Source organism: Dipodomys ordii, unplaced genomic scaffold (genome assembly GCF_000151885.1).
Source record: "Dipodomys ordii isolate 6190 unplaced genomic scaffold, Dord_2.0 Scaffold1, whole genome shotgun sequence".
Taxonomy (NCBI): Eukaryota; Metazoa; Chordata; class Mammalia; order Rodentia; family Heteromyidae; genus Dipodomys; species Dipodomys ordii.
In genome coordinates, this window is record NW_012267217.1 from 26,906,031 (window position 1) to 26,931,691 (window position 25,661).

The 25,661-nt window shown below is 40.6% G+C and overlaps 2 protein-coding genes across 5 annotated transcripts in view; both read left to right on the forward strand.

Moving 5' to 3' along the window:
• Positions 1–11,161, forward strand: part of Fndc3a (fibronectin type III domain containing 3A) — a 118,102-nt gene extending 106,941 nt beyond the window's left edge. For all 4 annotated transcript variants that reach the window (XM_013009434.1, XM_013009443.1, XM_013009446.1 and 1 more), the window contains 7 exons: positions 750–863; positions 1,509–1,658; positions 1,766–2,049; positions 2,159–2,371; positions 4,472–4,638; positions 5,376–5,503; positions 8,637–11,161. In XM_013009434.1, coding sequence (XP_012864888.1) covers positions 750–863; positions 1,509–1,658; positions 1,766–2,049; positions 2,159–2,371; positions 4,472–4,638; positions 5,376–5,503; positions 8,637–8,951 — 1,371 coding nt within the window. In that variant the 3' untranslated portion in view covers positions 8,952–11,161. The remainder of the gene's footprint in view (positions 1–749; positions 864–1,508; positions 1,659–1,765; positions 2,050–2,158; positions 2,372–4,471; positions 4,639–5,375; positions 5,504–8,636) is intronic.
• A 4,948-nt stretch (positions 11,162–16,109) lies between these two features.
• On the forward strand, positions 16,110–20,464 carry Mlnr (motilin receptor). The gene is made up of 3 exons (XM_013032107.1): positions 16,110–17,016; positions 18,761–18,986; positions 20,411–20,464. Exons 1-3 carry the CDS (start codon positions 16,110–16,112, stop codon positions 20,457–20,459), a joined length of 1,182 nt encoding a protein of 393 aa, XP_012887561.1. The 3' UTR covers positions 20,460–20,464.
• The last annotated feature ends 5,197 nt before the right edge of the window (positions 20,465–25,661 follow it).

Consider the following 25,661-nt stretch of genomic DNA (forward strand, 5'->3'; position numbering starts at 1 on the left):
CTCTTCACATTATTGCAAATTTTAGTGAACTATACTATATTTCACATCCTGTCTCTTGCATTTATATCTGCAAGCTTACTTTAAATTTGTCCTATCGTAAATTCATATACTTGGTGGGTAGTGTTTATTTAATTTATCCTTTCTATGTAAAGTCATCAGCCTCATAAGACTGCATTACATTTTAAGGTCAAAGAACCAGTGCCAAATTTTAAAGAACATTGGTGTTTACTGTCTCCCATGCTTTCAATATGTTTGTCATCTCCCATTTCTTCACTCAGCTTAATTTATTTATTCCACCTATTCCCTGCCCTTCTTACAAAAGCCAATTTATGGAAGAAGAAAGTGTAGTAAGATTAAGTGTAGTTATAAGTATAATGTATTAAGTGTATTTTTGTGCATGCTTTTAGAATTATGGCCAAATTAGTTTTAAAGGACAGGGAAGATTAACTTAATTACCAGTTTTATTTTGTTGATGTGCTACTGGTACACTCATGGCTAGTGTTCTGTCACTTTAGCCATGTCTCCAGTTCCAGTTTTTGACTGGTTAATTGGACATAGGAATATGTTGGGCTTTTCTGTCTGGGCTGGCTTCAAACCAAGATCTTCAGATCTCAACCTCTTGAGTAGCTAGGGTTATAAGAGTGATCCATGAGCTCCTGGCCTGGTGAATCTTCAAATGTGGAATTCTAGGTACTAGTAGATGTCTTAAGGGTAAAATAATTAAAATGCTTATGCTTGTTTTTTTCTAGTTTGGACCATTTTCAGAAAAATGTGATTTTACAACAGCCCCTGGGCCACCAGACCAATGCAAGCCCCCTCAGGTGACATGCAGATCTGCAACTTGTGTACAAGTGAATTGGGAGGTACTGTCATTTCTACTCACCTACAATTGGAGCATTTTGCATAAAAGAATAAAGATTCTCTCCATTTTTACACATAGAATAAGTCTAAGCTAAATTCTCTTTTTTAAACATTTGCATAAGCTACAGTTTGAAGTATTATTGAGCTCTTTTACATGTTGTACTTTGTATTTTCATCAAATGCTTTGTCTCAGTACTTACATAGTTCAGCCACCAGTGAATTTAATGTTCAGAACAAACAGATGGACATAATACAATGTCTCTTATCTTTATTATCTCCATTATATTTATTTTGTATAACAATAATCAGTAGTGATAATTATATTTTCAGTTTCCTTTGAAATTTAGCAAGGAAAATTTCCTTGTGGAGTTTTAAATTTTATTTAACTTAATAAAATTACTTTGAAGAACATTGATCTTAAAATACTTAGTCATATTTCTATTTCTAATTTGAAACATAGTTATATTTTAGCCAAACTGAAATTCAGATTATATTAATAAAAATATAAAAATTTACAGTTTTAACTGTGTTGTGTCTTAAAGAAATTGAAAATCAAGTTTTTAAATATGCTTAGGAAAAGAACCTTTTTTCCTAAAACCTGTTTGGTCACTATCAGGACAGTTTTTTATTCTCTTTTCACTTAAAAGAGTCCTTCAAGTAATGGAACTGATATCACTGAGTATCGACTGGAGTGGGGAGGAGTTGAAGGAAGTATGCAGATATGTTACTGTGGACCTGGCCTCAGTTATGACTTAAAAGGACTTTCACCAGCAACTACCTATTATTGCAGAGTCCAGGTAAAGGTGATCAGTGCCTTGGCACAATAATCTGTCTAACGTTTACTGTTTCATGAGCATTTCCATAGTCATGTTGTTATTAACTTGGAGACCTTGTTAACTTGTAGGCTCTCAGTGTGGTGGGTGCAGGCCCTTTCAGTGAAGTAGCAGCCTGTGTGACACCACCATCAGTTCCTGCCATCGTGACTTGTCTTCAAGAGATAAGTGATGACTATATAGAAAGTCCCTATTATTCACCTTCTTCATGCCTTGCAATAAGCTGGGAAAAGCCTTGTGACCATGGCTCAGAAATCCTTGCCTACAGCATAGACTTTGGAGATAAGCAGCCCTTAACAGTGGGAAAGATGACAAGCTATATTATAGACAATTTGCAACCAGATACAACATACAGGTACGCTCACTCTTGAAACTGTTAATTTGTGCCTAAGTAAGAAAAACAATTCAAAGGAAATAATCATGATAAATGTGTGTTTTGTTTTTGTTTTTAATGTGGCTCTTAGAATACGAATTCAAGCCTTGAATAGCCTTGGAGCTGGTCCTTTCAGCCATATGATAAAACTGAAAACTAAGCCCCTTCCTCCTGATCCACCTCGTCTGGAATGTGTTGCCTTTAACCACCAGAACCTTAAGCTGAAATGGGGAGAAGGAAACCCAAAGACATTGTCAGCAGATTCTATTCAGTACCACCTTCAAATGGCAGATAAGAATGGAAGGTGGGTCTTTACGTGTACTGTTTTTCAAATATCAGAAGGCTTAATGTTGATTTTCTATTTATAATTTAAGTAGAATGATAAAATTAAATAGGCTATTCTTAACTGTCTTCTTGCAAACTAATGATGGCTACAAAATAATTCTTTAAGTGTTTCTAGTAGTCATTTTACAGTAAGTGATTGTGATTTGTTAAAGGTTTGGAGGGCAGAAATTATGTCACTCTCTATTGTATTCATGACCCAGTCTGCACACTGAATGAACAGTGAACATTCTTCATAGACAGATCTTGGCTAGAGCCTTAGTTAATTATTTAAAGCTACAGCCTTTGATTAGCTATTCTGTCATTCAAGGTCTTAATCTCTGCTCTTTTACATATATATATATATATATATGTTATACATGGTATTATACATACCATACCATATAGTTCCTCACTAAATCATGTATTTTAATTAGTGTTATTCAAAATTTTTACAGTATTAATTACTTAAATAGCGATTTGGAGCTGTTTATTCACATTATGCCCATAGAAACAATGGTACACAACCTTCTACAGCTGTTAATCTTCTAACAGCTTTTCTCAAGGTTTACTTTGGGTTTTTCTTGTTAGAATTATATCCTACCCAAGTATTTAATAATGAAATATGTGCAATAATTGTACATAAGTACTCTATGAGACATACCTGTACTATTTTGTGTACAACATGACTTCTCAGGAACATACTCAGGCTAGTATTGATCATTTCCCATAGTCTATGTGTATGACCATCTTTGTGCCTTTGTTCTTGGCAGAAGTTTATGTATTCACTGTATTCTTATCTCTAGGATGTTCTTCCCTTCCCACAAGCTTTCATAGAGATATTTATCTTTGCTGTATTTACTACTAGTGAGTGAATTAAGTCTTTAAATTATTTTCATGTGGGGTGGTACAAGAAAGCTTACTGTAAACATTTCCAATTAGTGCCTTGGTGAGAGAGAACAGGATCAAGATTCTATTATAAATTCTGTTATGTTCTGTTACAGAACTTCAAATTCAATATTCATTTAGCAGCTAGAGAATTTTTGTAGATTATAAATATAGCTGCAGAAAATGAAAAAAAATCACCTTTTTGAGATCATAGATAACTTTAATAAATTAAATCAACTTTATGTCTTTGGTTACTTTCCTTTGGGGAGAACTGTTCACATTTTCTGAGGGTAATGTCACAGTCCTAATTTAGCTGATGACAAGTTTTGTCATTTTCAACAGTGATTTTTTACCACTATGGATTATGTTGGTTTTGTTTTGTTGGTTTCTTGTTGACTTTTTCCTTATGTGAAAAATGTCTCCGGTGAGTGTCAATGGCTTACACCTATAATCCTAGCTATTCAGAAGGCTCAGATCTGAGAAATGCAGTTCAAAGACAGCCTAGGCAGAAAAATCCTTGAGGTTCTTGAGATTGTTAAGTTAACCAGCAAAAAGCCAGAAGTAGCCTGTGGCTCAAGTGATAGAGTGCTAACCTTGAACCTAAAACCCAGGCCCTGAATTCAAGCCCCAGTACCAGCACCAAAATAAATAAATAAAATAAATAAATGTGTGTATGTGCATTTGTATTTCAGAGATTAAAAAGGCAAATTTTGTCAGTTACTACTACTTGGAAATAATGTCATTTTGGGTGATTAAATTTCTATTTTTCACATATTTAGTACAATATGAGCATTTATTATTCACTTCCCAATTTCCAAAAAAAATTAAAAACAACCAGTCAAAATGTTGGACATAGGTAACATAATAGGGAAAATATATATCAAACATTTCATATGAATACATATTAAAAGGTAACAGTCAGAAATAAAGCCATACCAGAAACCTGGAACAGTAATAATGGTTGGGCATGAAATGCAGCATCAGTCTTTCAGTAATGCAAGTCATACTGAGAAATCTAACACATCTGTGATTTTCTTTATCTGATAAAAAGCATAAAGATGTTTGGAGTGACAAACTATTCCTAATATAAAATTTGGGAAGCAACTTATCATTCCTAAATAATGTATATAACTAATTTTTAAAATATGTTCCATAAAAACACTATAATAGTTTAATGAAATTGTTGCCATTTTAGGTTTATATCCTTGTACAGAGGACCATGTCATACATACAAAGTTCAAAGACTTACTGAGTCAACATCCTATAAATTCTGTATTCAAGCTTGTAATGAAGCTGGGGAAGGTCCCCTCTCCCAAGAATATATTTTCACTACTCCAAAATCTGTTCCAGCTGCCTTGAAAGGTAAGTTATACATTCTGAAGATATATTATTTAGTAATCAATTTATTTTATCTGTCATAGTAATATTCAGATAAGTATCTGAGTTAAGTCACCAATCTTTTTAATAATCTAACAAAAATACTAAACTGAATAGGTAAGTTGTTTTTCTGATAGGGTCATTTGCTAATAACCAAACTGTTGTTTATATAAGTCATGGTTATTTCATTCATTTGGATTTGGGGGTAGAAGAAGCCAAGTCTTCGGTTAAATGAAATAAATTTTTAATTGGATTTTTCCATCAGACTTACACAGAAGCATGTATATATACACCTTTCTTTGTACATGTGTCTAACTTAAATAGTTCTTATTTTCAATGACTCTGGAAATGATTTTCTTTTGTGTATCTGTCTAAAGAAGACTAGAGTTCACTATACTCCCAGAACTTCTAGGACAGGATCTTGGATCAGAGGACTTGAATGTACTGTTTGCTAAGCAGATCCGGTGTTAGTGGCACTGTTCAATGATTTTTTTCAATAACTGTTAATACATTTCACTCAATCATTCTTCTGTTTTATCAAGTTTATGTCTCTTAGTCCTAAAAAAATTGTTGATTTCAACTCCTTTGTATGAAGACTTCAAAAATTCACTGATAATTGGGTTTTAGAGGTTTATTGATTTTAATTATAAAACAAATATCTGAGTGATGTGCCAAGTTAAAAACCAAATGGAGCAGATTTTATTTATGTTTGTTCCCTCTAGCTCCCAAAATAGAGAAAGTAAATGACCACATTTGTGAAATTACATGGGAATGTTCACCACCAATGAAAGGTGATCCAGTTATTTACAGTCTTCAAGTTATGGTGGGAAAAGATTCAGATTTCAAACAGGTATGTGCCAAGATACATTTTGTAGATACATATATCAGTTTTTCATACTTTCAATGCAAGATTTGACTATCTTTCTAATTCTGAGACATTCATTCAATACTAAAGATGTCAGGATTCAAAATCTTTTCTGCATATACACTTTGTACAGATTATTTATTCCCCAACTATTAATTGAGTTCTCTCTTAGGCTATCAAGATACAGTGCTGAACAAAAAAAAAATCTTAACTTCATGAAGTTCCTGTTCTAGTGGGAAAAAATATGCTAAATTCATATGATACATTTCTGCATAAAATGTCAAGCAGTTATAGCCAAGTGCTGGTGGCTCACACCTGTAATCCTAGCTACTCAGGAGGCTGAGATCTGAGGATCACGTTTCAAAGCCAGCCCGGGCAGGAAAGTCCATGAGACTCTTATCTCCAGTAAACCTCCAGAAAACCAGAAGTGGTACTGTAGCTCAAGTGGTAAAGCACTAGCCTTGAGATGGAGAGCTGAGAGACAGCTATCAGGCCCAGAGACAAGCAGTTATAAGTGCATCAAATAAATATAAAACTGAGGTAAAGGGTTAGAGAATATTATACGAGAGGAAGTATCCAAAGAGAATGATATGGAAAAAAAATTATATGCTTGTTAAATTTGATGATCAATAAAGAAACCCGAGATCCTAAGAGCAAGTTGTTGATGAAGTCAGGTTGTCCTGGTAGTCTTGCCATTGCTATTGATAAAGAATAAAGACCCACCTAGCCTTCTCCATTTCATATTTGAGCCTTATTTAAAAGTCATGCTTGAAAGTTCCTGCAAAAGTCATGCTTGAAAGTTCCTGCTTCCCCCTTAGCATGCCAGTGACATAGTTAAATGGCACTTCTTTTGGGAAATGATCAATAAGGAGTTCAATATGACATGTGGATAATGTGGAAATCATAGAACATCTATCAGCTCAATTGTAACTTTTATTCCATGTGAAATCAGAAGTTAATGAAGGATTTGGGTTATTTGGGAGGTTTTTTGTTTTTGTTTTATCAGACACCAAGTTATTTTGATTACAGTATTAAAATTAGACAAACAAGGACAGAGCAGAAACCAATAGCTAGTCATAATAGGGTTCTTGAATGTAACAATGGGTGTTGTCATGATTATAAACTGTAGACAAGGTGGTGGTACTTACCTGGTAGAGAAATTTCTTAGACAACTTCCTGGTAGAAAACAAAAAGAAAAAGAAATTTAATACATAACCTAAAAATTAAAGTGAGGGGAAAGGTGGGCAAGAGAGGTGAGTAGTAATGTTGAAAGGGGGTGACATTGATCTAGAGGTACTATATACATAATCCGTTTTGTACAACTACTTCAAGATAAAGAAAAATATTTTAGAAAAAAGAAAACAATAGACTGATAGTGTGAGTATTAATAACGGTCAGTGTTTGCTATAAAAATATACCACTTAGATAAATCTGTAACCATTTCATCTGATTTCTCTCTTTTGCTGTCAACCTAATTTATATTTGAGGACTTTCAATCTGGGTTTTTTTATATTAGATCCTTTATCCAGAAAAATAATTTGTCTTATCACAGTTTTCTGCTGTTTTAATTATTAATAATAGTATTTGTAGGTGTGAGGGCTTGAATCTCAAACTCTCTGGGCTTGCTTGGTTGAGTCATGCCTCTAGTCCGATATTTTGCTGGTTAAATGGAGATGGAGTCTCAAAGACTGGTCTCTGGGCTAGCTTTGAACTTCATTTCTCTAAAGTATCAGCTTTCTGAATAACTAGGATTTTAGGCTTGAGCCACTGGCACTAGTGATAGAAGTAGAATTTTTAATAAATGCATTTTCTTTCAAATTGCATAGAAATAAATTATCTTAACTAAAACTACAAAAGTATAAAAGACCCAAAGAGATTAAATTTGCCATGTGATTGTTTTTCTTATATTAAACCATGATAATTAGATTTCAAATGTAATTTACAGATAAGCAGGTTTCCTTCAAGGAAGAAGCAAAATTAATATTTTAAAAACTTGATTGTATTACATGTTTAAAGGAAATAGGGACCCTGCATTTCAGTAGTAGATGACTTTTAATTGATCACTACATAAAATAGCAATGCACAATTCTATGTAAAACTTAAACACCACATTAACCCTATCTACCCTTGGATTATTTTATAAACTGCAAAATTTGAAAGGCTGGTTTCCTTAGAACTTCATCCTACATAGTGTCTTCTAAATCTCTTAAGTATTTGTAAAATTCTAAACTTACTGGCAAGTTATATTCTAAAATTTTGAGGGCATTCTACTTACAGAGTTCATTTGTTCATAGAACATAATGTTAATTTACTTTTACCTTCTTGGCCTCTGCATTTTAATTTAAAGCCAGTTGTTCACTGATTTTAGTGGCCTTTTATTACATATCTACTATACTCCAGATTCTGGAGACACAAAAATGAAACAGAACTTACTTTGCTTCTTTAGGTGCAAACCAATATGAAACGATTTAGATTTATAATGCTAGGAACTGACTGGTCCGACTTGTAGCCCACCAGCTCACTGGGAAGTGACTAAACCATGTTTCTCATTTGTGAATGAAAAGACAGGCTTATTAATGAGAATGGTCATTTTCTTATTTAAACATTTACTGTATGCTAGGTCTTGAGTGTTTTTGTGTTGGCTCATCTTATCCTCTTGATAATACAACTTAACTAATGTGGCTATTGTGCTGAATTAAGTGGTCTACAGTTAACTGGAGTGTGAAGTCATAGAGCAGAACTTGTTCTCTTGCTCATCCCTATGCTCTGAGAGTAGATCTCATAGCCTGGTTTTTCAAATTTCTCTTGCCTTTACACAGCAGACAAATAGGTATTTTAATGGATAGGTAGTTTTTTTAATTTGTTATTAGGGTATAGTAATTGTACAAAAAGGTTACATTATAGCATTTTCATATGTGTTATCATGAACTTTGACTCATAATCGCCTGTTTCTTGTCTTTCCTTCCCCTCCTTTTTTGGATACATTTTAAAAAATCTTATTTTAAAGGACAAAATTAGCAATACTGATTTTCCATCAAAAATAATTACAAAATTTGTCAGTGTTAACATTTTGTGCTCATCCTTCACACACAATTCTTTTCTAATATTTCACAAACAGATTTACAAAGGTCCGGACTCTTCATTCCGGTATTCCAGCCTTCAGGTGAACTGCGAATATCGCTTCCGTGTGTGTGCCATTCGCCAGTGCCAAGACCCTGTGGGGCACCAGGACCTTGTGGGCCCCTACAGCACCACAGTGCTCTTCATCTCCCAGAGGACAGAAGCGCCAGCCAGCACCACCAGAGACACTGTGGACAGCACTCGGACACGACGCACTCTTAGTGACGAGCAGTGCGCTGCTGTCATCCTTGTGCTGTTTGCCTTCTTTTCCATCTTCATTGCCTTTATCATTCAGTACTTTGTAATCAAGTGAAAGGATAACTTTTTTTTAACACTGTATTACCTTTTATTTTGTCATGTACTAAAATTTCTCTGTTGCTTTTACAAAAACAGTGTCATTTAACACTGGCATTGAGACTATAGCACATCATTTTTGCCATTTCAGTGCTTGTATCAGGTAGAGGCTGGCACTTTATTAGTATGCAAGCCACAGAAGTACCAATTTGGGGAGGTTTGTTTTTTTATTTTTTTTTGTTTTGGTTTTTTTCTGTCCTTTTTTTTTATTTTTTTTTTAGGTCTTTTTACTTTATTTTTCTTTACTTTTTTTCCTTGTTTGACATGCCTTCTGGTAGAACAGACTTCCTAAGAGGCAACAATTTATAATTGAGATTTCAACCAGTTACCATGAGTATAATAGTGATGCCTGGTCTTTTTTGTTTCAAAGATTATTACCAAGTAAAAAATTCAGAATGACTAGAATTTACACTAACATGCTATTGAAAATGTTAAAGTCTGATGCTGTGAAAGCAATCTCGTGCTATATTTCTACCTCCTCATTTGTCTTAATTATTTGATAAGCGGGATTATGATGAATAACTGGAGGGGCTTAGCAAACAAAAACTGGATGAAAGAATTGGTGTAACAAAAAGAAGCTTCTTGTTTGATAAATGTGGAGTTCTTCTTGACACTTAATACATGAATTCACAGAGAAGTCAAAGAAGGCACAGGCGGTCTACTTGGCCTAAATATATTTTAATGTTTACTCAAAAAGTACCGCTTCAGGTCTTGAGAACATGGAAAAGAATAGAGGACTTTTAGATAGTAACTTTTTAAAACGTAATCATAAAAACCAACTCAGTTTCAAAGTATATGGTGTCCATTTTATGAACTTTTGAACTATGTCTATGTGTATAAGAGGATACACGTACCTGCGTGGCATATTATAAACTATCAAGTATAGAAATCCACACAGTCACTCCATCTCTCTGGTACAGGCCAATTTTGAAGAACTCCCATAAGTTTTGCTGCTTCTACTGTAACTACTGCCATCACCATCAGAATTCATAATCAAACCTAATCTTTTTGTTTGGGGCACCAGATCTGAAGACAAAATTAATTTGCACCAGTAAACTTAAAGCTGCTTTCTTTCTTGAAAACTAGTGTTTAATGTATAATGTCTGTTTGGATACTGTTCCAAATTGTTGATTGCATGTGGTTAATGTTGCACTTTGCAGTTGCATAATTCATTAATGTTTTGTGAGCTTGCATTTGTGAGTCATTGGATGATCAGATGAATTTTGTCAAGTATCACATTGTACATCTTGCCTAGATGTCAATGACTGCCAGTAATAATACAGTTTGTAATGAAATTATCTTTAAATTCCTGTATCACATCTGTTATCTGTAAAACACCTGTAACTAGCTTTCTTAATTTATTATTTGAATTTTAGAATAGTGAATCACTAATTTTTAGTTGCTGAGGTTAGCATTTTAGTGATTACTAAGCACTTCTTTCAGTCAGAAAGGAACATTGTTTTGTGCTTTGAAGATCTCTGAAGAATTTCTCTTACGGTAGAATGGGCATGTATTGTAATGTTTTCTGTCAAATGATCTGTGCTGTAGAAAAAATTAACTTTCGTTCAAAAAATAAGTGGATAAATTTGGCCTTTCCGAGTGGTAAGAATGATCTGTCACTATAATACACTATATGTTTACATTTTATTTAATCTCTCCCATGTGTAGGGTAATAACTTGCCCCAAAACAACAGCAATTCCAATTGTTTTCTAGTAACTTCTTAAAATATGCCACATTTGGCAGTACAAATGAGTTTGAGTGTAAGAGCCCAGAGATTTCTATATAGTTGAATGTCTAAAATGGTTTAAAAAAAAAAAGTGCCACTGTGGCAAGTTACCAGTGGCTTATGTTTTTCATAGTAATTCAAATGAACTCCTATTTTTGATAGTAAATGTCATTTAATAGTGTACTTGCCATTGGAGCCTCACTGCAAAATCAGTGCAGCAGAGAAAACAATTTTTAATGTAATTCTTGATTTTACCTCATATACTGTACATTCCAAAAACTCTAAACTTTTTAAAGATTATAGATACACTACCAAACATATCACCTTAAAATTGTATAAGGTTAAACTTCATACACATGGAAAAAGTATAATCTCATTAAAATACATATACTGTGTAGCAAAATATCTTTAAAATCCATGGAAAATAAAAGTTGTATCATTCTTTTTTTGAGATATGTTTATTGTATTCACATACATTTCATTATTTGCTGTGTATTCCAGAAAAGGTAGTGTTTCCCCTCTTCCAATAGGCTTTAAACAAATTTCCCAATAGTATTCAAATATTCAATACATAATTAGATTCAAGTAGATTCAAGAATGAAATAAGGAACCAGGCATCTGTAACCCTAGCTACTCAGGAGGCTGGAATGACAGAATCATAGTTCAAAGCCAGCCCACGAAGGAAATCCATGAGATTCCTCCAATAACCAGCAAAAACAGGCTAAAGGTAGGGCTCAAGTGATAGGAGGGCCAACTAAGCAAGCAAGCATGAAGCCTGAGTTGAAGCCCAAGAATCACACACACACACACACACAGATCTGGTTTGGTGGTATATACACCTACAATCCTAGTTACTTGGGAGGAAAATGGGAAGGATCAAGGATTGAGGCTCGCCCTGGAAAAAAAAATTACAAAGACCCCCATCCCTAGTCCTAAATTCAAATTATAGTACCCCAAAAATGTGGTTTATCTAAGTGACTTGACTGTGAATTCATTACATATTTTGCTTGACTTATATAAAGAATAAGATGAAGCCCAGCGCTGGTGGCTCACACCTGTAATCCTAGCTAATTAAGAGGCTGAGATTCAGACAACTGGGGTTCAAAGCCAAGCAAACTTGGCCAATTTCAAACGACAATACTAGCAAAAAAAAATGTCTGAGGTAAATTTCCCATTGGATGATAGGCACTAGTCTAGTCTTGGGTACTCAAGAGTCTGGGGGATCACTTCAGCGTGGAAAGCAAGCTTTAAAAAACAATGGTTTTCCCATCAGGGAGAAGACCCCTGACTTCTCTTCATTTCTCACTTGTTTCCTAACTAGAGACCCAGAACCTCTCTATTGCATTTTGGCTTCCATCAGAAAGTTCATCCAAGTGGTTGCTAATTGTCACAATGCAGATACCACAGTAAAGTTAAAAACGTTTGGCTGGGGAAAGGATGTCATGTGGGCGTAGGACTGTCACTCCACAGAAGCCATAAAGAGAAAATTCATCCTTGAGGACATAACTCATTCACAGCATAGCATCTGTCACATCTTTTACTATAGACTAGATGTAAGACTATTTTATACATTATACTGATCATTACATAGATTGGCTTCCAACCCAAGTACCTAGCTTTTTGCCATTATGTACAGATTCTCTTTCAGCAAGATGATCCCAGATGTGATGTAGCTATGGGAAGCTGCAGATTGATACCTAAGTCTGTTAGTGACACCAAGCTCTGGCTCCAGTGTCAGAGGGCCATAGGTAGGACACAGACCTAGATGCACTTTTGCCCTATATAAGTAACAGGTATAGAGGTGCTGATAGGGCGAGGAGAAAAATGTCTGGTCCACTGGATATTCCCTCACATCACATGAGCTGCAGGAAAAACCCGGTACATGGCTGACAACAAAACTTCAGAAAACATACCTGGTCCCACTTCCTCCTAAAGGGGCTACCATGCCATAAAGGTTTATGTGCATCTTTGGGGCCACATCACACTTAAATCTCAATGTAGCAAGTATCAGAAAAGCTTGCTCTTAGTGTCAATGCTCTGTCTTGCACTAGATCATCAATAAACTTGTTCAACTCCTACTGGCATCACAGCCTTGTTCTCAATCACTGAGAACTGTGAAGGAATAAGAGACCTTGGTTCTGTAGAAGCCTATTCATTACCAGTGATAAGTACTGCTTTACGTCAGCTACCAATCCAGGCCTCAGATGAGGCCAATGAACACAATTGATTAAAGCCCTGGAGACATGGAAAGACACAATAGACGAATAACTAAGTAAATAGTATATTGATTGGCAACAAGCTACCGGGAGGGAAAAAATACGGGTGTTTAAATGGAGGGTGTTTAATACAGAATATTCAGAGGGCCAATGTACAGCTGACATGGATTCTGACTTGCAACCCATCAGACTGCCTCAGAGCTGCCCCAGCAGAGGCTGGGGCTGCCCAAGCCATAGAGTAGATTGGAAGAGGTGAAAGACTCAGGGATCTGCCTCCTATGAAGGCCAACCACATCCTTGGGTCAAAGAAAACCATATACTCACCAGCCACAGACCTGGGTTCTAAAGCTAACAGAACAGCTAGCAGGAAGGAGACGTGGACCCGGAGCAGCAAGTGCTACTGCAAGAACCAACACAAAATTAAGCATTCCCTCTCCTAGCAGCACATACTGGGACTCTACTTCCCCATATACTTGGGTCCTTTGGATTCCAGTCACCTTAGGGAAGGCAAAGCATACAAAAGAACTGACCACTACCCAGAGTGTCTGTTTAATCAACCAAATTGCTTTGTTCAGGTGACAGCATTCATTTTCTCTTGCTGCCCAACAGCTGAGAGCTAAAAGAACCATCAATCTACCATGATGCTACATTTTATCTAGGAGCAGGAGGGAGGAAAGGAAAGACGGAAGAACTGCAAACAGTAAAAGAGATGCTTTTGAGGAATTTTTCCGGAACATGGAAATTAGAAGAAAATAGGAGGGATGCTATAGGAGAAAAACTGATAGTGCAATGTCCTCAAGGAGGTAAATGGAGTTATGGGACACTAACTCATCCTAGGGAAGCAAGGAGATTCCATGGATACAGACAGGGGAGAGTACAAACTTTTTCTTCTATTTGCCTTTTTTCCCTCAGAGAAATAAGATGTGTTAGCAGCTTTGAGGATGGAGAAACAGAATCAGGGTTCAAGGAGAGTGGAGGGAACACAGGAGTAGTCTGGCATCTAGGGAAGAGTGGAGGTAGAGTGAGTATTCCAATGGCAGGTGGAGGAAGCTAAGCACCTCGCTAGAGCCCTGCAATTACAGCAAAATAGGGAGTGTGAATGGAGTCAGCAGAGGCTGCATTGTAGCTAAGTGGTCAGGTATGACAGTGGGGAGTGATTGTGGTGACTGTTCACAGAGTTTAGGAGAAAGTTAGGCAGGTGAGAGATAAGGAAAAGGCAGAAGGGTTAACTGATTGGAGGAATCCCATAAGGTGGAGTAGAGAGACAGTGAGAGTGACCTAGAAAGAGCAGGTATAGGGCTGGGAAGGTGGCTCAGTGGTAGAGCACTTGCCTTGCATGCCTGAGGCCCTGGGTTCAATTACTCAGCACCACATAAGCAAAAAGAAAAAAACCGGAAGTGGTGCTGTGGCTCAAGTGGTAGAGCGCTAGCCTTGAGCTGAAGAGCTGAGGACAGCACCCAGGCCCAGATTTCAGGCCCCACGACCGGACCAAAAAAAAAAAGAAAGAAAGAAAGCAGGTATAGAGGTCAGAAGTTGGGAGGAATGCAATCAAGATGCAGGAAGACTCCCAGTAGTTGTAAGGCAAAAGGTAGATCAGAAGGAGTGCTGGCTGACAGAGTGTGCAGGATACAATCATTCATAGAAAGGAAACCAAGAATAGATATGTGAGGCCAAAGCCAGACACATGGGGACTGATGGAAATTTTTCCTCCTTTTGATTGTGGGGCTTGAACTCAGGGGCCTGGGCATTGTCCCAGAGCTCTTTTGCTCAAGGCTAGCACTCTACCACTTTGAGCCATAGCTTCACTTCTGGGTTTTGAAATAGTTAATTGGAAGTAAGAGTTTCACTGGGACTTTTCTACCGGGGCTGGCTTCAAACCACGATCCTCAGAGTTCAGCCTCCTGAGTAGCTAGGATTACAAGCATGCACCACCAGCACTGGCTGGTGTGCATTTTATCAGATGTAGTGCTTAAGGAGACCATGAGAGAGAGGGAGGGTGAGTGATGGGGAGAGGCTGATGAATTTAGGCACAAGCTTGGTTTAGAAAAGCAAGAAACAGCTGTGATGAAGATGGCAGTTACATCTCATGGTTCCTGCTTGTAAGAGAACTACAGAAGTGTGTCTCTAGGGTGGTGCCAGGTTTCAGGTTTATAAAAAAAAGGGACTTTGAAATGAACTATATAGCTTGTGGCCAGGGATGGGATAGGGGGAACTGGGAGAAATCGAATGAAGGAGGGACATTGCCCCCAAACAGAAATGTACTCATTACTTGACTACTGAAATGGTAACCTCTTATACCTTACTAGTAGCAATGAAATAAAATATTCTTAAAAAGGAAAGGAATTTGAAAGAATCTAATGAACACTGAAGCCATGACAGAGATGAGTGAGAAAAAAAAAGGAGGGGGAAAAATCAAGAAAGAAACCTTCTAGACTTGCATTCGTCAGCACAAGGATACAGGACTTGCAATAGAACAGTAAGTACACTTGGATGAGGACCACGGAAGGCCTGACAGACTGCCGAGCTGTGACACCAGGTGAAGGGTTAAACAGAAAGCACAGTGCTACATATATCCCGTGTGTACACTGTCAGCTGTCGCTATTAAGACTAAAGGGAACTGTGAAATTCCTCCCGTGTTCATCCTTTCCCTGACATCTCTCAGAGGTTGGCAAATCGTTTCCAGTTTTCCAGTGTGCACATAAACATGCAAGTCTCAGTATGATGAGAACATGTGTTCCTGCTCCCTCCACCACCGCACCGAAATTTAGAAAAGGAGAGTTGGGCCAGGATTGGTCCAGGGTCACACCGCAACTCTAGTGGGTCCAGGATAAGATACAACTGGGAGAGGCTCTCACTTCTGGTGTGGGTGTTCTGCGAGGACTGTGGCTTCCTGGTGGCACCCAGACGGCCCAGGGTGTAGGAGAGGGCGCGGGGCGGGGCGGGGCGGGCGGGGGCGGGGACTGTAGGCTGGCGCTGTGTAGCTCCCCGAAGCGCAGGGCTGCACCCCCCTCGCAGCAGTGTGGGCTGCGTGGTGCGGGGTCCCCACTTCCACCAGGGCTCCGGGGGGTGCGGTCTCCTCGCACCTGCGGCGCGGGCCGGGCCGGGCAGCCAGCACTCGCCGAGCGGGGAGACCCGCGCGTTTCGGGCCTCGGCTCCCCGATGCGGGGCGCGTCCATGGGCAGCCCGTGGAACAGCAGCGACAACCCCGGGGGCGCGGCGGAGCCGGAGCCGGGGTGGGCCCCGCTGCCACCCTGCGACGAGCGCCGGTGCTCGGCCTTCCCCCTGGGCGCTCTGGTGCCCGTGACTGCCGTCTGCCTGGGCCTGTTCGCCGTCGGGGTGAGCGGCAACGTGGTGACCGTGCTGCTGATCGGGCGCTACCGGGACCTGAGGACCACCACCAACTTGTACCTGGGCAGCCTGGCCGTGTCCGACCTGCTCATCTTGCTCGGACTCCCCTTCGACCTGTACCGCCTGTGGCGCTCGCGGCCCTGGGTGTTCGGGTCGCTGCTCTGCCGCCTGTCGCTCTACCTGGGCGAGGGCTGCACCTACGCCACGCTGCTGCACGTGACGGCGCTCAGCGTGGAGCGCTACCTGGCCGTGTGCCGCCCGCTCCGCGCACGCGCGCTCGCCACCCGCCGCCGCGTGCGCGCGCTCATCGCCGCGCTCTGGGTCGTGGCGTTGCTCTCCGCCGGGCCCTTCTTCTTTCTGGTGGGCGTCGAGCAGGACCCGGGCGTGCTCGCCATCCCGGAGGGAAATGGCACGGTTCTCTTCCACCCTTCAACTCCGGCCTGGTCGTTGCCGTCTCTCGGGTCCTCGGGGTGGCCGCCACTGCCCTCGCCGTCGGGGCCCGCCGCCGCCGCCGCCGCGCTGTTCAGCCGCGAGTGCCGGCCGAGCCGCGCGCAGCTGGGCGCGCTGCGCGTCATGCTGTGGGTCACCACCGCCTACTTCTTCCTGCCCTTCCTGTGCCTCAGTCTCCTCTATGGGCTCATCGGGCGCGAGCTGTCGAAGAGCCGGGGGCCCCTGCAAGGCCCCGCCGCCTTGGGGAGGGAGCGGGGCCACCGGCAGACCGTCCGTGTCCTGCGTAAGTGACGCCCCAAGTCCAGGCTCCACCGGAGCGCCCGCCCGCCTCCCGCCCGCCCTTCCCGCTCCCGACCCGGGGCGCCCCCGAGGGTGGGAGTTCCAGATCTAGTAAACAACTCCAGAATGGGTCTTAATCCAAAGGCCGGTCCTTGTGAGATGCCGCAGGTGTGCATTACGCACTGTACCCCGAGAGGGCCGCGTGGGGAGCCTGCATTCAGCCAAAGATTTATTATCATTATTGTTAAAAGTTACTGGCCGCGCGCCGGTGGCTCACGCCTGTAATCCTAGCTACTCGGGAGGCTGAGATCTGAGGCTCACAGTTCAAAGCCAGCCCAGGCAGGAAAGTCTGTGAGACTTATCTCCAATAAACCACCAGAAAACGGGAAGTGGTGCTGTGGCTCAAGCGGTAGAGCGCTCACCTTGAGCTGAAGAGCGCAGGGATAGAGCCCAGGCCCAGAGTTCAAGCCCCGCAACCGACCAAAAAAAAAAAAAAAGCCGGCGGTTAAAGGGAAACTTGTCCCAACGAAAAAGTCAAAGATGCCGGGCGCTGGTGAATCATGCTTGTAATCCTAGTCCTAGCTACTCAGGAGACCACGATGGGGATCATCGTGTTTTGAGGCCAGCCCTGAGAATTTTACCTTGAGGGAAAAAAAAAAAAGCTCAAAGACAGTACCTAGGCGCTGAGGTCAAATCCCAGGACACAGGGAGAGACTGAGAGGGAGAGGTAGTCAGAACTAAGAATGCGTCTCTGAAGCTGGTTTGGGAAAGGAAGCCTGCCAAAACGGCTTTTTAGAAGGACTTGCCCCTTCTGGTTTATGCCCAGCCTTGATAACACATGAGCCTGACAGGCAGTTTTGAAGCAATATCCATGCAGTAAACAACCTCACCCACTGCATGGAGATCTGGCTGAGTAAAAGGTTCTAATTTATTTTGCCATGTAGTTTCTTGGGAGGCTTATTTGATTTTTTAATTTATTTTTTTATTGTGAAAATACCATACAGAGGCGTTACAATTACATGGGCAAGGTAATGAGTACAGTTCTTATCAAGCATTGTTGCCTCCTCCTTTGTTTCCCCTTCCCATCCCTTCCCATCTCCCACCCTCAACCCCCACCCAAGTTGTAAAGTTCGTTTTTCAACATAACAAATTGTACATCTCATTGTTGCAATGGGTCCACCTGTATCCCTATTAAAACGATTTGTTTTTTTCCCTTCCCCTCCACAAATTATACCAACATCAAATACAGTGAGTGACAGCAGGGGGGGAGGGACATACAAAGCAACAAAGAAATAATCTTATAAATGTGTTAGAAACAATCGCAAGAAAGAAAAAACATTTGAATACTTATCTTGGGGTTCATTTCACCTAACATCAACTTATCTGACCTTTTCTGCTTGCTCAGACATATACTAGTTATTGCAAATGAGGGAAACCATGGGGACCTATGATTCTTTGGGCCTGGCTTACTTCACTTAATATAATTTTTTCCAAGTCTTTCCATTTCCTAACAAATGGGGCAATGCCATTCTTTCTGATGGAGGCATAGAATTCCATTGTGTGCATATAACACATTTTCTTGATCATTCATCTACTGAGGGGCATCTGGGTTGGTTCCATATCTTAGCTATGGTAAATAATGCTGCAGTAAACATAGTTGTGCTGGTAGCTTCAGTGTGGTCTTGTTTGTGATCATTTCTTATGTGTTGTTGTTTTGCTCATTGGGGCACCTGTGTCTTGTTTTGCAGTGGCGGTGGTTCTGGCATTTATAGTGTGCTGGTTGCCTTTCCACGTTGGCAGAATCATTTACATAAATACAGAAGACTCCCGGATGATGTACTTCTCTCAGTACTTCAACATTGTCGCCCTGCAACTTTTCTATCTCAGCGCCTCCATCAACCCAATTCTCTACAACCTCATTTCCAAGAAGTATCGAGCAGCTGTTTGTAAATTTCTGCTCACAAGAGAGTCCAGGTAGAGAGGTTTGGGAAGAAGCCCAGACACTGGAAGGGATGCAGGGGAGAGGGACACTGCTGGTTACACAGAGACAAGAGCTAACACAAAGATGATGACCTAAACAGTACAGCCAAGACACTTCTGGGACTTTGAGGATGACAGGTCTATAGATAAATTGAGCCTGGAAATGGAGGAGTGGATGTCCTTAAAAAAGAATGGAAAGTATGGTTGAAAACTCACAGGTTGGTTAAGAAAATGTCCATGTTTCTTTTTTAACCAAGCTTTTCTAGTTTCCCTTTAATCAGTCTCTGCTCCCTGTATCATCTTGAAATCTTAACATCACAGAACATGCTATTGGAGATTTTAAGTCTTTTTGTGGGTCCTAGGACTTGAACTCAGGGCCCAGACACTGTCCCTGAGATTTTTGTATTCATATCTAGTGCTCTCTACCCCTTTAGTCACATCTCCATTTCTGGCTTTGTGTGTGTGTGTCTATAGTTAATTGGAGATAAGAGTCTCAAGGACTTTTCTGTCTGGGCTGGCTTTGAATGTGATCCTCAGATCAGCAGGAGCCACTGGCACCCAGCAGGTTTTAAGTCTTAATTCAGTCTTCTGCACTTTGGGAATATGGCTGCTCATTTTATAGATAATTGATGCAGAGAGCTCTCTCAGATCAGAGATAGGTTTTGTTTGGATTTTTGAAATATAAATATAGTATGCCTACCTATACAAGGAATTGGGAGGGGTTGGATTCAAGAAATTATTTAATGCCTAAATGTGTTAACAATTCTTAAACACAAGTAAGAATTCTAAGTAGGGTCCAAAGTTCTAGCAGTCCCACTGTCTCCCAAGACTGGAAGCAAATCACAAAATTAGGCATAATGACATTCCTCCTCCTACCCTAAGAAGGACTCTACATAAATAAATCTGTGTCACAGACTCATTCCCTCCAAAACTCAGGCAACTGAGGCCTGAGATCAGGAGCTTGCTCTTCTACTATGACTTCTAACAGAACCGTTGAACAGCGCTTCCATGTTTTATAATGGGCCTCAGCCTGGTGGGATGATAATCCATCATTTCTGTCCTACTGAGTCTTAGATTTCCCATACAGGAGCCCCGAGAACCTGAATCTGAAATCCAGACTGAAGGATTTGCCTCTCCCAATCTTACCCCCTTCTTTCTATGTATCCAAAGATGGAATACGAAGGATTGACCCCCCCCCCCTGTTTTCCCAGGTGGTATGCCAGGCATACCACCAAAGATAGGCACAGACTGCCTGACACCAGCAGGGCAATCTACTTAAGTCTGTAAAAATTCCCTTGTGGGCCCAGCTGAAAAGCCCCTCACCTCCCTAGACCTAATAGCTTTTTTTTTTTTATTAACCTCTGCCTTCTTGTTCAGACCTCATAAAAACCCAACTCCTGTCTCACCTCCTTTCACAGTCTCCAAGACCATGAGAAGGCTGTGCCCCTTGCTGCTATATCTCAATAAACAGTCCTTGCCTATGGAAGATGGAATCCAGCCTGTTTCCTTCCTTCATTTCCTAAAACAGACTCCCACATGGAGATTCTGTTCTCACAAAAAACAACAAAAACAGGAGTCAACGAATGAAAGGGAATATGTTGAATGTACAGATTTTAAAAAGAAACTGAAGCTTTTTCTTATACCTCATTTGACAACAAAAACACATTTGCATGAGAGCTGCTGCCCTGTCACACAATTGCAAAGGGAGTTTCACACCTCTGTCTGCAGGTATGGCACCCCCTGAATGTGGGCAGGGCACAACTCTTGGTTGTACCTGGGGTCCTTTTGGGGTTTTCAGATTGATGGAATTCAAATGAAAATTACAACAAATTGTGTACATTTATGAAAAGTTTGTTCTGGGATTGTCATGAATTTTCAAATCTACAAATACCAGAAAAAACATCAAATGCTTTCATCAGTTACTTTGGGGGAGGGGGTCAGGGTAATGTGTTCCAGTACTTGAAGTCAGTGTCTGAGCTTTCTTCACTCAAGGCTGGCACTCTCCACCACTTGATCCACTTTTGGCTTTTTGAGGCTTGATTGGAGATAAAAGGCTCAGGGACTTTCCTGCATGGGCTACTTCAAACTATGATCCTCAGATCTCAGCCTTAAGTAGATAGGATTATAGCTACGTGTAAGCCACCAGTGCCTAGGCAGGGTTAGAATTTTGTTGTGACTTTCCTTCAGTTTCTATAAGGAATAAGGCAACAAAGAGATAATCTTATAAGTGCATTAGAAACACATGCATGAAAGAAAAAAAACATTAAGATACATATCTAAGGGTCTGAATGAGACTTGGAGTCTGGAGAGTTCTCTCCAGCTACTCATCATCTTGATGACTCTGCTCTGCAGCTCGATGTTTGACAATCAGTAAGTTTCTAAATCCCTTTATTTCACAGACCACTAAGAACTTCTATGAATCTGTTACAACTGCAAATGATGACTAAGCCATCAGGAGTCATTTTAAGATGCTGACCAAGTTCTGTAGTTCCTTCATCTTATTAATCAAACATAGGCAAGCATACTAAGTCACTGGCCTCCGCCCCAGCTGGAGTGCTGGAGTGAAGGAATCTCTTACCCCAAGTTCAATCCCCAGTACTACAAAAAGAAAAAGGATAATGGGCAAAGGATAAATAGGGTAGGGGGAAGAAGACAGCCATCTCTTGAGGAAGCATTCCCTAAACCGGGTTCTGAAGGTCTTATCGATTCTTTGACATGAGGGCTCTGTGGTCAAATATAGCAGAAATCACCACGTTATTATTTCTCTGTCATAATAAAATACAAGGAATTAGAGGCTTTAAGACATTGCGCCACTGCGGATTTCTTTGATATATTCTATCCCAGAATCAACTCCCAGGCAACCTTCCCCAGAATCTTCACTAAGACCTATGGAATGAGGTACACTTCTGGAGACACCCATAGAGAGATGCTTATGGGCTGGGCCAGCATTGGCCTGCCACTTCTCTGTGTGGCTCACTGAGCTGGGATGAGCTGTTGCAGACTCTGCCCATGAGAGTTCCTCTCTGGAGTAGGCAGAAAAGTCACAGTGGAAAAGAAAACCTTACAGATAACTGTTGAATATTGACAGGAAAAAAAGCAAAGACTTCCCTGAACTTTCTCATTCAAATTGTAGAAAACAGGTATTTTTGTCGTACTTTCCTGCAACCTAAACACATCCCCAAGTGAGAGGCCTCACTCTTACCTTTGCCACAGGTTCCCCAAGGGGCAGGGTCTGACACCCATCCTTCCCGCAGTTCCCTGCATGGTAGACTGTGAGATATAGTGTGCCACTTTTTCTTTACAGGAAGAGTGGGCAAGAAAAGAATAGTGCATAACACAGTACTTGTCGTATAAGTGATTAATGTGTTGTGAAATTGTGTATATGTGTGTTGATACTGAGGCTTAAACTCAGGGTCTCATGCTCTCTGCTCTTGCTGGACTTTTTTGCTCAAGACTGGTGCTTGAGTCACACCTCCACTTCTGGCTTTTTAGTGGTTAACTGAAGAGTCTCACTGACATTTCTGCTTAGGTTAGCTTTGCACCCTGATCTTCAGAGCTCACCCTCCTACATAGGATATCAGACATGAGCATGTATACATTGGTTGGTGTTTTTCTTGGTTCAGAAATTATATATCTTTTACTATGGATCATGGTCAAAATTTTTTGAAAAGTTGCTCTGAGGCCTACATTGTTCAGTCCAGCAGAGTAGCCTATCGTGCTGAGAACCAAGCTGGGTAGTCCCCAGTGACCTAGTCATGGGTCACTTAGCTCCGTGTGTCATGGAGACTATGCCTGGCCACTGTCTCTTCCATGACAGAGTCATATGCTGATGTTCCAGCAATTTTTCTCTAAGTCTTTTCACTTTTACAGGCCAGAATACAGTGTGTTATGTAAGCTGCCAGTATTGGGACATGGTTTGTATTTCATTCATTCACTTGGCAACTATTTACCAAGCAGCTGCTAAGTACCAGACGTATAGAACCAAATTACTAAAAAAAAAAAAAACTAATCTATATTATGACATCAGAAGCAATCAACTTTTTTTGTCAGTTGTGGAGCCTGAACTCTGGGCCTGGGTGCTGTCACTCAGCTCTTCAGCTCAAAGCTTGTGTGAACTCTGGGCCTGGGTGCTGTCACTCAGCTCTTCAGCTCAAAGCTTGTGTTCTACCACTTTAGCCACAGTGCCACTTCTGGCTTTTTCTGCTTATGTGGTGCTGAGGAATCGAACCCAGGGCCTCATGCATGCGAGGTAAGCCCTCTACCACTGAGCCACCTTCCCAGCCCCCAATCAACCTTTTAAAGCACCTTTTGTTTGGAAAATGTAATTATGTCACTTTGACCATGATCTCAGCTCACAGGTTAACAATGCATGTACATCAGAGGAAGAGCAGATGTGGAGCCCCTTCTCTCTCCTGTAAGAAGATGTCACTTTCAAAGGTAATGTTCAATGAGCTATTATTATCACCTCTCTGAATCTAAGGGGCCCCAGGTCCATTTCTCAAAGATGCACATGAGCTACTTGTTGGTGATGTTTGAGAGTTTGAATCTGCCCTCTCCTGACCCCTTGTGCTAATGTCATAATAGCACTTGCCAGTGCATGGGAGTTGTTTGTATTTAAGTGTTAATGCATAGGTCTAGAGGATTCAGAATGTCTTTAATTAAACATAGACATGATACAATTTTTTCATTGTGAGTCTACTTTCTAAAGGCCCTGAGCTCCAAACATTACAGAGTCCTGAATTAGGAGCAGCTGATTCCTCTTCTGACAGCACAAAAAAATCTGAGATAATGCTTGGGTGGCCAATGAAGGCCTTGTCATTTGCTCTATGCAAGAACCAGACTCTACCCACTGCTTTCTTAGGGAAAAATAAAAAACACTTTTAAAGAACACCAGGCCTGTACTCATTATCTTGCCCATGTAATTGTAACCCCTCTGTACAGTATTTTCACAATAATAAAAAAAAAAGAATACCAGGCCACTGTGTGATTAGGGATAAAAATTGTCAGTTAGAGCAGAACTGAGTGTGGACAGTCAGTCGGGGTGATTCACTGTGTAAGACCATTATCAGCAGCTGTTTAAAAATTAACACATTTAATAGAAGCAATAGCAATCTATAGTATTCTATGATAAGAGGTTACTTTGGAGAAAATGACAACACTTTACAATTTACTAGGGATGTAGAAAAGTTAACCCCAGACAATAATGCAATATCATTTCAAACATATTAGAATGATCAAACCCCAGAATGGTGACATATACCAGGGGTAAGGCGACTTACAGCAAATCTCTGAACTATACTTTTAATTTTATAGAGATCCTAAAGTTGCCAAAAGTCTAAAAGATAATGTTGAAAAAAATGACCTCCAAAGGTGTTATAATTGAATTTTCCTGAAGAAAATTATGCAGGCTGACTATTCTTTCCTCTCTGAGTCCTTAAGACTCCAAATACACTCTGGAGTAATCTCATTGCCACCACAGGAGGCCAAGTTATGACTTGAATGAGGAACTTTCCCTGGAAGACAGCCACACTCAGTTGCTTACCAATTGTCTGTGATGCTTTGCCCTAAGATAAAATAAAGCAACAGAGACCAAATGGCCCCCAAAGACCTGGGAGTCAGGTTTCACCATTTGAATCTTCTTTATTTGTAATTTGGTGGCACTAGGGTTTGAACTTAGGGTCTTGAGAGCCCTACCACTTGAGCCAGGCTCTCAATTTTTTTTTTCAGATAGGATCTCAGGTTCCACAATCACCCTACTTAGGCTTTCCATGTAGCTGGGATGACAGGTGTATACCACTGTGCCTAGATTTGCTTTGAGATAGAGGCTCATGAACTTTTTGCTCAGCCTAGCTTCAAACTGGGACCTCTGCCTTTTGAAGGGCTAGGATTACAGACATATGCCACACACCAATCTTGGAAGGTTTAGAACTTGCTGGGAAGCTGTAGTCCAGCCCAATGGATTGTGTGTATGTCCTGGCTCAGTAAGTCCAGAATAGGGCCTAAGATTCTTCTTTACCAACAAGTTCCTAAGTGATGCTGATGTTGCTGGTCCAAGGGCCTCATTTTTTCCACATATAAACAAGAGGTAATAAAACTTTTATGTTTTAGGGCTACTGTATTGAAGCAATGTCCATATATATACATATATGCATAAATATATATGTATAGGGGCTGGGAAGGTGGCTCAGTGGTAGAGCACTTGCCTTGCATGCTCGAGGCCCTGGGTTCGATTCCTCAGCACCACATATGAAAAAAGCCAGAAGTGGTGCTGTGGCTCAAGTGGTAGAGTGCTAGCCTTGAGCTGAAGAGCTGAGGGATAGCGCCCAGGCCCAGAGTTCAGGCCCCACGACCGGACCCCAAAAAAAATCCTCTTGATTATATCACAGTGACTGTCAGTGTAATAGCCAATAAGATGATAATGATGATGATGATGATGATGATGATGATGATGATGGCGGAACTGGCAAAAATAAAAATAAATGACTCCTGTTTTATCAGTGGGCTAATACACACTGGGCTTGACATGGAGGCTGTTTAGAGCTTGGATTTGTTCTGATTGGTTTTGTGTCTTTTCGATACTTCAGTTTCCATTTTAACTTCATGCCATTAGGGCTCTTGCTCTCTCTCTCTCTCTCTCTCTCTCTCTCTCTCTCTCCCCCTCTCTCTCTC

Coding starts and splice junctions, on each gene's coding strand:
- Mlnr (XM_013032107.1), top strand. CDS start 16,110: ATGGGCAGCCCGTGGAACAGCAGCGACAACCCCGGGGGCGCGGCGGAG. Junction 17,017..18,760: donor GCAGACCGTCCGTGTCCTGC/GTAAGTGACGCC, acceptor CTTGTTTTGCAG/TGGCGGTGGTTCTGGCATTT. Junction 18,987..20,410: donor CTGCTCACAAGAGAGTCCAG/GTAGAGAGGTTT, acceptor CTCCTTTCACAG/TCTCCAAGACCATGAGAAGG.